This window comes from Dermacentor variabilis, chromosome 1 (genome assembly GCF_050947875.1).
Source record: "Dermacentor variabilis isolate Ectoservices chromosome 1, ASM5094787v1, whole genome shotgun sequence".
NCBI classification, from domain to species: domain Eukaryota; kingdom Metazoa; phylum Arthropoda; class Arachnida; order Ixodida; family Ixodidae; genus Dermacentor; species Dermacentor variabilis.
The window spans coordinates 183,849,516-183,862,191 of NC_134568.1; the positions used below are offsets into that span (position 1 = coordinate 183,849,516).

At 41.7% G+C, this 12,676-nt stretch overlaps 1 protein-coding gene across 1 annotated transcript in view; it reads right to left on the minus strand.

Moving 5' to 3' along the window:
- Positions 1 to 114: 114 nt before the first annotated feature.
- Positions 115 to 12,676, minus strand: part of pch2 (pachytene checkpoint 2 protein) — a 33,944-nt gene continuing 21,382 nt past the window's right edge. The window contains exons 7-10 of the mRNA XM_075700517.1: positions 9,782 to 9,888; positions 4,078 to 4,231; positions 2,506 to 2,667; positions 115 to 315 (exon numbers count right to left, since the gene is read on the minus strand). Coding sequence (XP_075556632.1) covers positions 199 to 315; positions 2,506 to 2,667; positions 4,078 to 4,231; positions 9,782 to 9,888 — 540 coding nt within the window. The 3' untranslated portion in view covers positions 115 to 198. The remainder of the gene's footprint in view (positions 316 to 2,505; positions 2,668 to 4,077; positions 4,232 to 9,781; positions 9,889 to 12,676) is intronic.

Consider the following 12,676-nt stretch of genomic DNA (forward strand, 5'->3'; position numbering starts at 1 on the left):
CAGGGATTACTGCAGTATTTCTGATTCCCATCAGAGTAAATCATGTGCTGCAAAAAATATAGCCTCTAACATCTCTACAACACAATTTCTTAAGAATTAATAATGTCTTAGCTGTTAGGTATACAACAAACAAAGTCATGCTTTTAATCGTAATCAGAAAGCACTTGTTGTAAAATAAAACAAGGATGTTCTGCATATTCAGAAGAGGCGTGATCGTGCTTCCTTGTTATTGGTGATCTCCTCATTTTCTTGCAACTGGCGGTTAACAGCCTCGGACATGGCAAGCAGGAATGCTTTTAGTGTCAATGTCCTGTCCTGCAAAATTAATAAAATCAGCACAAGGTAGTTATTTTTCATTATTTAAAAAGCAAAAGAACATATTTACAATTATGGGCACTACAGGAAACTATCACTGGCCAGGCGGTATAGAGAACATGTGGGTACAGAGAATGATTTTACAGAGAACAGCAGGTGTTACAGAGAGTGCTACAAGAGCTCCTGACACAAGCCTCTTGGGTCCCAACCAAACTTGGGCAACATCCTCAATGACAAGAGCCATTAATTTCCTTGTTTACCCACATGTACTTGCTGCACCCAGCCGTGTCTGGACAGTAGCAGTGCTTCAATGCAAGAGCATGAATGAGCATTAAGATATTTGAGTGCGTCCATGCCCAATAGTTGTGCAAATATTTGAAACTTAGACAATACATGAAACAAAGATAGCACCACTTTCCAATGAAAATTAACTACGGTAGACTTTCGTTAATTTGACTCCGATTAATCTGATCCCAACCGAAGGTGCCCGCTGGTGCCCATGCATTTCTATAGGCCCAAACTTTCATTATTTAGTTCCTTAAGTTGCCCTTCACTGAATAATTCTAACTTGACCAGTGAGCACACATGCAGTTGACCCCTATGGGAACCCCGATAGTGACCCTTTAGTGGCAGCATCTGTGATGGCGGAGCCTAGGGGATAGTGAATACGTTGAACACACATAATCTCTCATCAAAAACGCCTATTTTCGGTCCACCCCAGGAAATTTTTTAAGCAATAACCATAGCTCACAATATCTGATTGTGGTATTTACCCGATTCTAACATGCACCTTTTTTTTTGTTTAAAGAAAATTGGGCCGAAAATTGTCTGTGTGATGCAATCGGACACGAGACCACAACCGCCCTTACAATTGTATGCTTTACCGCATCACACAAATGTATTGCGGCGGAGCTGACTTTACACAAAAACCATGCGGCGATGCTGACATTAGAAAACCGGCCGCCATCGTGCAACAATTTTTCTTGCTAAATAATCTGGTGCACGTTGGATTTCTACTTCGTTTAGGTGCTTTAATGCCATTCCTATGTTACTTTTCTACTTTGGACACATAGAAAGTGGGCAAGCGTTTGATTCAGGGGCATGTTAGAATAGGGTAAATACTGCCAAATAAGTCAGCGGTCTGTTTTGGTATTTTATTTCTGCATCTTGTTTAATTCGACCTGCCGAATAATTCGATCAATTCCATCGGTACCATCAAGGTAGGATTAACGGAAGTCGACTGTATTCACAATTTACAGGAAAAATAGTTGCAGGGACCTTAACGACATCAAAGAAATCATTTTTAATGAAGAGTGAACTTGACAATGACTATAGTGCATTTTGGTGTGGAGAGCTGACACACAATAAGTACTAAAGAAGATTGTTTACCAATGGTCACTTCATGTCCTTCTAAGCAACTCTTCATGTTCATGCCAATTTATATTTATAACTGACTGCTGACCAGATAATATCATGCTTGTTTCAATCTACATAAAATATGATCTTTTCATCTGCACCATATTCTCACACTAGGTTCCAATTAATCATCACTCCCTTTAAACAGATTGCATGCTTCTTGCCAACGTGAGAGTATGTGTCTTGTGCTACAAAAAGTTCACTGTTCACAGTGATAGCCTTTCTGACCCATATCAGAAGACATAACTGATGAGGTAACAAAAAAAAATGTAATTAGGAACAATTACGTCGTGCCACTTGCCAGTATTTATACACTACAAATGATATGCACTACATACTGTCAGTTGTCTTAGACCCTATCAAGCATTTTATTAAGTATACAATTCTAGTTCTTTATTAATTTAAATACAGGGAGTGCCGACCTACTTTCACCAAGAAACAAAATAAAAAGAAAAAAGAAACAGAAGAGGCTTTCTATGCAAGTAAAACCAACTGTACATTGTCACCAGCTATCTTAAGAAGCTACCAGCATTTGCAGCAGCTGCCATCATTAGCATGATCTTTTAATTAATCATTTCATGGTCCATAAGTGGTCCACACCTGCTAGCAGGTGTGGACCATCGACAGGTGTGTGCATGGTCGTGGTCCACACCTGCTAGCAGAACTGAAGTAAGCTGAAGAAATCAGGTGCCTAGGGCACATGGTTGCCACAGTCTAAAGAGTGCCTGCATATACTGTCAATGGTCTCTAGTTAGAAAGGAGAGCAGCTCTCACCACAGCGCAGATGGAATGTGCAATGAAAGGCAGTTTTCGTAACCGCCTCCCACTCAGGCCGACAGCTCTGTGGCACAAGGAGCTGTACAGAGACCTCAGTTCATCACCCATCTCACCAGCACTGCTTTCAAGAAAACTTACACTTTCACTTATGACAGATACCTGCAAAAAAAAAAAAGAGAGAGAGAGAGACAAAAAACGGATTTTCGCATAATGGGGCATTTAATGCTGTTGCATTAAAAGCACACTACAGCACATGTATGGATGTGCAAAGGGAGAATAATGATATACTCTAAGTTACAGTAAATCAGTTCTGCGGAATCCTGCAAAGTGGAGGAAGTATCATGAAAGAGAAAAATTGCCATCCACCCAAATGTAGCATGAAGCTACAAGAAAAACACATACGGGTTTCTCAGAAATGAAACTTTGCAGTTGAAAAAAAATTTGTCCTGGTCCGGGATACGAACCCAGGACCAACGCCTTTACAGGGCGGCCGCTCTACCACCAGAGCTAACCAGGAGGCTAGCAGATTGCAGTGCGAGGGCGAATTAATCGACAACTCGAAGCACAGGGACACAGAATATGGCAAATCAGTTCTGCAGAATCCTCCAAGGTGGAAGTCAAATTTTTCTTCAACTGCAAAGCTTTCTAGGAAACCTGCATGGGTTTCCTTTGTAGCTTCGTGCTACGTTCAGGTGGATGACAATTTTTCCCTTTCACTCAAAGTTACTGTAGCCTTTATTTTTATTTTTTGTCCAGGACAGATTAGCCATCCCTTATGTGCAACTTACATTCTTAGTAAGCAAACTCAATAGTGTGCATGCCACAAAACATGTGGCAAAAAAGCATGTGCACTACCTTCAATTTAGCATGCACATGAAGAAGTCATATTCAAGCTGTCATTGTTAAATGAAATGACTTACTGCTGCAATTTGCCGAGTTTAATATCCACAATAAAACATTGTTTTATTCAAGTTTGAATGTGGAAATGTGTAGTGATCATAAAAGATGCCGCATACATGAAATCCAAATCCAAAAGAGCCAGAGCTTCTGGTAATGAACAATAAATAAATAAATACTTGTTTGTGACATCCAGTCAACAGCATAAAACTGCACACATATTCACAAGTCCCATGAATACACATTTAAGACATGAGCTTCAAGCAATGAAACATCAAGTGTGGCAAATAGAAAGCCCCATTAAAGAACAATCGATTGCAATGTATATGAACTATTAATTGCATTAAGCACAGGCTATCAATGAAAAAGTGCAGTTTTTAATTGTATTTCGATATAGTTTTTGAACAGCTCAATAAGCATGTCAACAATAGCAAGCATGTGATGCGAGGACTCATGTAACATGTCAAGGCATGACAGGAATGCTTATACCAAATGTCAAAAGTGCATAATGCATTTTGCACTGCCACCTCGAAACGCTGTGTGGCACTCTTGTGCGTGCATATTTCGTGTCAAATAGCTTTGAGCTGACCATTCACAGTATTGTGCTTTCTAAATACTAAAGTTACCATTAATGAAAAAACAGCTTGAAATATACACGAAAACATAACCTACCCTGTAAAGCTCTTTCATGCAGGACATGATGATCTTCGAAATGCATTTCTGGCTGGGATAACCAAGGTGATATTTGAAGTCAGCTCTATCTACAAAGGCCAGGTCTATGATACCACTGATATTAGAGGTTGTAAGAATGAAAACATTCGGGTATCTGGAGAAATAAAAACATTTAAAACACGATGAAATATGACCAGCAAGACAGAAATGTTCTACTCAATTTCTCAAAGTAAAACAAAATCTCGGTACAACAATTTTCAAAGATAAAATAAAATCCTGACACAGTGAACATGGATATAAAAAGTTATCAGATACAATGAGGTAAATTAATGATGTTTCTTGCTGTTATCAGCCTGTAACAAATATATGCTTATAAGTTTAATGAATATTGGATATAATGAAAACGTTTAAGCGTCGAATGTGACTTCGTTAGAACGAGGTTCCATGTATTTGAATGCAAAAACATGCAACGTCAGCTAAATAGCATTTACGAAAAAAATCTGACATCAATTACAAAGTTATCAGATGGAAAAACATGAGGATCCAGTCTCCAAATAATCTGCTCACACAGGGCACAAGCCTCAGCACTAAAACAAAAAGAAAGAAAAACAAGAAAAAGAGAAAGAAAAGCTTGTACAACATACATGAATCACACATCATCAGCATTTATTTAGAAATAATTGCATTTGATCAATACATTGTGTAATGACAACAGTATCCGCAACCAACATAATGTCCAATAAAAAGCTTAAGTTGGCTTTACAGCATTAACTAGTAACATATTAAAGTTAATATGTAAACAGGTCAAAGGAAGTCTTTAATATCTTCCTAGCTCTCATTAAAGGGGTGTCATAATCTCTCTGAGAACTAAAGTACTTTAGCATTTCATTATCTACAAGGCTGAGACATAGTAGGAGCTCATGCTAGACTGCCTTTTATGAAATCCCCAAAAATGTGGCTATTAAAAAAACAATTTTACAAATGAACAAAGTGGAGTCATTATCATAACAATCAATTTACCAACCTAATCAAGTTCAGTGCAGGACAGAGTTCTCTCCCTATAATCTATAGTTACTCTTGTCCTGTCATCACCCAACCCCTACAAACTCCCTAACCTCATTACTCCATCTAATCCTTGCCACCCTCAACTACATTTCCCTTACCTTGGCATCCATTGCCTCACTTTAATGGACAAAGGTCATCCTTGTTGTAGCCAGGAAGGAAAAGCGAGACGGCCAGACGAGGAGTCACATACGCACATGTATGTGACATGTAAGTATGTGACATGTTCTATCTCAAGAAGAAGAGCACGCACTGCCAGATCACCGACCACGCGCAGTCCCGGGGAACTATGTCTCCCCGCTTTCACTAGATGGCAGCATGTACAACATCTCCCCAACAGAGCAAGCGAAGTTCGCTAAAGCAGGCAGCTTCACACAGCTCACACTTCTAGTATGCATGTGGGAAGTGTCTTGGCAACACGAACGGGCATTTGTCACACCGTCACTGATACAAACACTTTCTGTGTTGGTTTTAGCAGGGGAATAGTGAACTAGCTGGGTCCTGTTTGTGTGTAAAGCACCAGTGTCAGTGTTAACCCAGTAGGACCGAGGCTCATCGGCTGGGGCTTGTACTGTCACTTTGCACTTGAGGTCTGTCAACCAGACGTCGTCTCCGTAGAATAGCTCCGGCATGTCGCGGACTCCATGACATCTGTCAAAGTCTTTCCTTTGACGTTTCCGGTACTGTTCCTCGAACTTCCGAAGGCTCTCTTGATCCGGCAGTTGGGGTGTCAGCTTGCTGGAACTAAGAGGAAGCTTGGTTCTTAGCCGACGAGCCATCAGTAGTTCCGCAGGGCTATACCCAGTCTTCAAAGGAGTCGACCTGTAAGCAAGAAGCGTCAACAAAGGGTCTTTCATCTTTGTCATGGAAGTCTTGATGATTTTTACCACAGCCTGAGCAAATCCATTGCTCTGAGGATAGTGAGGGCTAGAGGTAATGTGCTTGAAGGCATAGTTCTGGGCGAAGAGTGAAAACTCAGTTGACGAAAACTGCGGGCCATTGTCAGAAACCACTTCCTCAGGAATCCCGTGGCGTGCAAAAAATGACTTGCAGTGGTTGACTACAGCTACGGACGTAAGCTTCTCGAGCCGAACCAGTTCAGGGTATCTTGAATAACAATCTGTTGCTATCAACCAACACTGGCTCTCATAGTGAAACAAGTCCATTGCAATGCATTGCCAGGGTCTTTCTGAAAATTCAGAACTTTTTAGTGGCATTTTCCTGTTACTTGTTGTTTCGACGCATTCCTGACATTGCTTCACCAGGGACGTGACATCAGCTCCTATAGTGGGCCACAAGACACAATCTCTGGCTCGAGCAGGAGTCTTTGTTATGCCAAAGTGTCCTTCATGCAACAGCCGTAGGACTTCGTTTTTGCAAGAGGTAGGGACGAAAACTCAAGCAGCGTAGAGGAGTAAATCATTCTCCAGAGTGAGCTGGTGTCGATGCTCGTAGAAGAGTTTTAGGGCCACTGGTAAATCTTGCCTGGAGGGCCACTCTTTTTTCTTGCTCCACTGGCGAAGTTGTGCACAAACAGGGTCTGTTTGTTGGGATGCCTGAAGGCAGTGCTCCTTTATAGGAAAAGAGGTTTTCAAAGAGCATACGAAAGCTTCCACGTTTTCTTCGAACTTTGTGTCTTCTATTTTTTGGAGAGGTGCTCTGGAAAGAGTGTCTGCGGCTAGAAGGTCTTTGCCTGGAACGTATGCAATCTCGTACTGGTATCGGATCATTCTCATCTTTAGCCTCTGTTATCTGGGTGTCAGGTCGTCAAGGCTCTTCGAAGTGAAGATGGGAACCAACGGCTTATGGTCCGGCTTATGGTCCGTCAGCTTGAACAGCTTGCCAACAAGATAATCGCCGAACTTGTCACATGCCTAGACTAAAGCAAGAGCCTCTTTCTCGATTTGAGCGTAACACTTCTCGGTCTCTGAGAGTAATCGTGAAGCATAAGTGATGACAGAAAACTTGCGATTCGTTTTCTTCTGCCGGATTAATGCACCAAGTCCAAAGGATGATGCATTTGCAGGGACGATCGTTTCTCTCGATGGAACGTAAACTCCAAGAACAGGGTGAGATGAGAGCACCGACTTCCATCTGTTGAACTCTTGCTGTTGTGGAGCATCCCAAGTAAACTCTTGCTTCATTGACAGCAAAATATTAAGTGGTTGCAGGACTTCAGAGATTGGGAACGAATCTGGCAAGGTATGTTGCCATTCTGAGAATTCTCTGCAGCTCGGTCCTGTTTCTTGGGCTCTCCATTTCATAATGGCTTCAACTTTATTTTCGTCGAGACGTATTCCGTCTTGGTCTAGCCAGTGTCCAAGGACCATGAGGCACTGGACATTAAACAACCATTTGGTTTTATTCAATGTCACTCCAGCCTTGACGAGTAGCTGCAGCACATTTCTGAGTGTCTCATTGTGCTCATGCTCATTCGAATTCCAGATAAGGATGTCCTCTATGTGACAGACAACCCTACTGACACCTTGTAAAATGCACGACATCTGTTTCTGGAAGTGTTCAGGAGCAGATGCAATTCCAAACGGTAACCGGTTGAAATAGAAGTATCCAAAAGGTGAGATGAACGTGGTGAGCTTTTTAGAACCTTCACAAAGTGAAATTTGCCAAAATCCACAGTTAGCGTCCAGTTTGGAGAGCAAGTTAGCTCCATGAAGAAGTCCAAGAGTGTGCCGCATGTAAGGGATAGGATGCCATTCTCTCAGAATGTGGCGGTTCAGTTCTGTGATGTCCACGCAGATTCTCAAGTCTCCGGAGGGCTTTGGGATGACTACCATTGGTGCACACCCCTCAGTAGGCTCTTGAACAGGTGATATGACGCCGAGTTTCTGCATTCTTTGTAGTTCTAACTTTGTCCTTTCGTATAAAGCAATTGGGATGTGCCTCGGACAGCTGAGCGCGAAAGGTTTCGCTCCTGCTTGCAGCTGAATTCGGTGTTCCTTGTGCAGTTTGCCGAGTCCCTGGAACAACGCTGGAAATTCTTTCGGATTCACTTTCTCAGCAATGGCGTTTACAAATGTCAACATCCGGAGATCTTTGATCACTGGCTTGCCTAGCAATGGAGTGCGGGCCTCATCTAAGACGTAGACATCCTGAGTAGTCGTACAGTCACGGTAGATGAGCTCGAGTTGTGTCACTCCTGCAGCTGGAAGAAGCTTTCCGTCTGGACCATGTAGCTGGCAAGGAGGAGCTGACTGAAAAGGTCTCTCCTCGAGCGTCTGGAATACTTGCTTCGGGAGGACTGTTTCGTAAGCGCCAGTGTGTTTTGAAATCTACTGGCTGACCTTGAACCGAGACTGTTGCCTCCCACGTTCTAGCATCCAATGTCTTGATTACTCCGAGGAATCGTGTTTCTAAATTGACTTGTTGCGATTCGACACAATCGAGGTGCCGCGACATGCATACGGAGGCGTAATGACCCTTTTTCCGGCAATTCCTGCAGACTTCCGAGCGTGCTGAGCCCAGAGTATGAGGGTGACGCTCTTGACTGCACCAACGGCATGGTTTCTGCATGCTGTTTTTACCGGAAGATGAAGATGGCTTGTTTGCCCCACGTGAATAGCTGCCACTTTTGTCCTGTTTCGAAGTACCCCAAGTGGATTGGGGAGCGGACGCAACTTTGTTCACACATAGCACTTCCTGGCAGAGCTCGACTTGTTACTGACGGACGTTCTTGATCTGGAGGACGGACTCAAGAGCCTTCTGAAGAGCGAAGTCTGCGTCGAGCTGTAGCCTGGCGGATAGCTGCTTATCTTTTATCCTAACTATGAGGCGGTCACGCACGAATTCTTCTCGAAGAGCGCTGAGCTTGCAGTCTTTCGAAAGTGTGTGAAGCGCAGCAATGAAATCTTCGGCCAACTCACCATCTTGTTGCACACTGGTGTTGAATCTGGCTCATTCAAAGATTACGTTGCGTTGCGGGATAAAGCATTTGTCGAACTGCTCCACAACTGCATCAAATTTCTTGGATATCTCTTCAGAAAGAGCAAAAGTGGCGTAGATTTCCTTGGCTTGCTCACCCATGATGTAAAGTAGCGCATCTACTTAATGCTTCTCGGGCTTAACGCACAACCCTGAAGAGGTTCGGAAGCATTCAAATTTTTGTTTCCACTTCGGCCACTCGTTCGGCGACGAAAAGTTGAAGGCGTCCGGCGGTTGAATTACGAATGACGCCATGGCCTTGAACGTTAAGGGGTCGCATTGCTCGAGTACCGAGATGTGCTTATAGGGAGCAGCTCACCGGCATTTCGTTGCTGGCATCGTCCTTCGCACGGAGGAGGACTAGGAGCCAATGACTGCTGGTAGAACCTGTTCGTCTGACACCATGTTGTAGCCAGGAAGGAAGAGCGAGACGGCCTGACAAGGAGTCACATACGCACACGTTTAATGGTCTCTCAGACGTGTTCTATCTCAAGAAGAAAAAGAGCACGCGCTGCCAGATCACCAACCACGCGCAGTCATGGGGAACTATGTCTCCCCACTTCCACTAGATGGCAGCATGTACAACAATCCCTTGTATGCATTAAGCCGTCCTTAATGGTATCTTCCAGACATATCAGTAACAAAGCTTTATTCCCTCACACAGTGTGCAAAAAATAAAAAAGCAGCTGCTTCATCCACATACCTTTTCATGCTGTCAATTTGCGTTAGCAGGGCATTGACAACACGAATAGCATCTGATGGCTCATTGCCACCAACTGCCGTGCTGCGAGAGTGTGCCAAGCTTTCAACCTAAAAACACATTAAGAATAGAGTAAAAAGAGAAAATAACCAGTCACAGTAGTACAAATTTCGTTAGGACATTGCAGTAACAGTACTGGAACAGTAAAAACAAGTTCAAGCATTAGCTGCAGATATTACACTTCAATGAGGGGAAAAGATACACAAGCACAACACAAGATAGTGGCAGTCCCGTACATTTCCTAACGTTGCATGCACCCTTTTATTTATTTCATATACCCTCAAGTGCCAAGGCATTATAGAGGGGAGTGGGGTACATGTGAAAAACAATAACGATTACTACGAGTTTATATAATGCAAGCGACATGTGGAGTGGACGTAATCATTAAGAAATCAAATAACAAGAATACTATGACATTCAAATTATATCAACCTAGCGACATCTGAACTGGGCATAAGGAAAATATGGCGCGATAGTATTTGCACAAACACAGCGCATGTGGCCACGAGCATGATCACAGTTGAAAAAAAGCAAACAAGGTTCAGCAGAAAAGTGCGCTGTCTTCAATTGACACGATATCATCAGGAAGATGGTTCCAGTCACTCGTTGTATGTGGAATAAGTGAAATATAAAAACCTGTTTATGTGACAAAAAGTGCCTCTTACTTTATGACGGTGATCAACTCGAGATGACAGATAAGTAGGTGCTAGAATGAACTCACTGCTAAGGATATGATGATGAAATACTTTATGAAATAGGCATAAGTGAAAAGCCTTTCTGCGCAGTGATAAAGATGGTAGACACAAGTTGCTTTGCATAAAAGTTATGCTAGAAGTATGATCGTAGTTTGAGTGAATGAAACAAATGGAATTATTCCGAACCATTTCAAGTGAATTAACAAGAGTAGCAATGTATGGGTCCCAAATAGCAGCAGCGTATTCGAACTTAGATCGAATTAGTGTTTTATACAATAGTAGTTTCATTGAGGAAGCGGATTTGCTAAAGTTTTGCCACAAGTAGCCTAACATACGATTTGCGTTATTAATTATGGAATTGATGTGACATTTCCAGGATAAGTCAGATTATATAGTTACACCTAAATAACGGTAGGATGAAACTTTTTCTAGCTGGACGCGGTTAAGCATATAAGCAGGCACACACACATCGCGTCTTATAACAGTCATCAGCTTGCATTTCTTGGTGTTTAGTTCCATGAGCCAGTTTTTACACCAAGCGGCGATGTTATTTAGATCAGTCTGTAGAATATCCTGGTCCTTATCATCACAAATCTCACGATAGAGTACACAATCATTGGCGTATAGGTGAACTGAAGATGACACACAGTTGGGCAAGTCGTTAATGTATATTAGAAAAAGTAATGGCCCTAAAACAGAGCCCTGCGGAACTCCTGATGCTACGTTAAGGGTGAATGGTGACTCCTGACAGAAACATACTGTCGGCGATTGATTAAGAAGTATCTTTAAAAAAAAAACTAGAATGAACTTAATAAATCTGTTTGTCTTTTTGGAACTTTAACCTAAAGCAGTACTGACAAAAGAAAAATACAAAACTTTAGATGTTTGCATTGTTCCATTCCTCTGTGTACATAGTCATCTCCGACTCAATATTAATCGCAAAAGTGGCTGAGAACATATATTAATACAAATTCAAAAACAATGTGGGTGACTGGCTTCAAACCATAGGCGTACTTACAAGGGGGGGGTGGGGGGGCTTGAAAGCGGGTGCTTTAGGCTGCACGCTTTCAAGTGCAATGTGTAAAAAAATTTTACATTGCTGGTCCAGTTAGAAGCGTTGCAAATAGTTACTTAGCCATTGTTCTTTCTTCCTATTTTTATGTGTATAAGACGTTCCTGATGCCTCTGGTGAACTAAACAAGATACTTTACTTATATTTGGTGAAAATAAAGGGTGCATTATGCGCAATATGTAGGCAAGCTTCAATGTCAGGCGACTAATTATGACATTTGCAGTAAATTATGCATTCAAGCAATCCAGAGCTCTAAGAATGTGTTTAACGAACAAAGCGGAATTTCTTTCGTTGCCCTGGGAAGTGTGAACTCAACTGATATCAAATCTAGTGAAAATTGGGTGGATGGAGGGAGGACACCATTGTAAATGTTCTGGCGAAGTAACATGGGTGTTTATGAATTACTAGCTTTTTAAAGATTCCAACAAGCGCTCCAAAACATTATATACGGGCAAGGTTTCAAACGGAACAGTCATATACGGGTAACTTTTTAAAGTATGCAATACACTTACAGGGAACTGAAACATCTATTGCAATGCTCGAAAGAAACAGCTTCACTGGAAATTTGGTTGTAGTTCTCCAAGATCGCATGCATCTGCTGTCCTTTTTTCTTGTGAATATTGCAAGTCATTTATGTTGACTGTACTTTGTTGTGTATAACCTCAACAATACTATTACGCTAACTAGCGATACAGTCGTGCTGTAGACTTAAACACCAAGTACAATTCTTCATTTAATTATACAATTTTTTTTAGGAAATGTGTTTTCTTTATGTACGCTGTACTGCTGCTAATGGGCAGGATCAGGGACTTTTATTAGGTACTCATTGGCTTTGTCCCTACATCATTTTGAAATTTTATATCATTTAGGAAATAAATGCAAATTAAAATAATATTTCGGGCCCCCATGGTTCACTATGTGTGATAAATAAGTCTGTCGGTTAAGCATAAAAATAACTAAAAGAGGAATTTCCAGCCTCTTTCACATTGTAATAGTAATTCGCAATATATATATATATATATATATATATATATATATATATATATATATATATATATATATATATATATA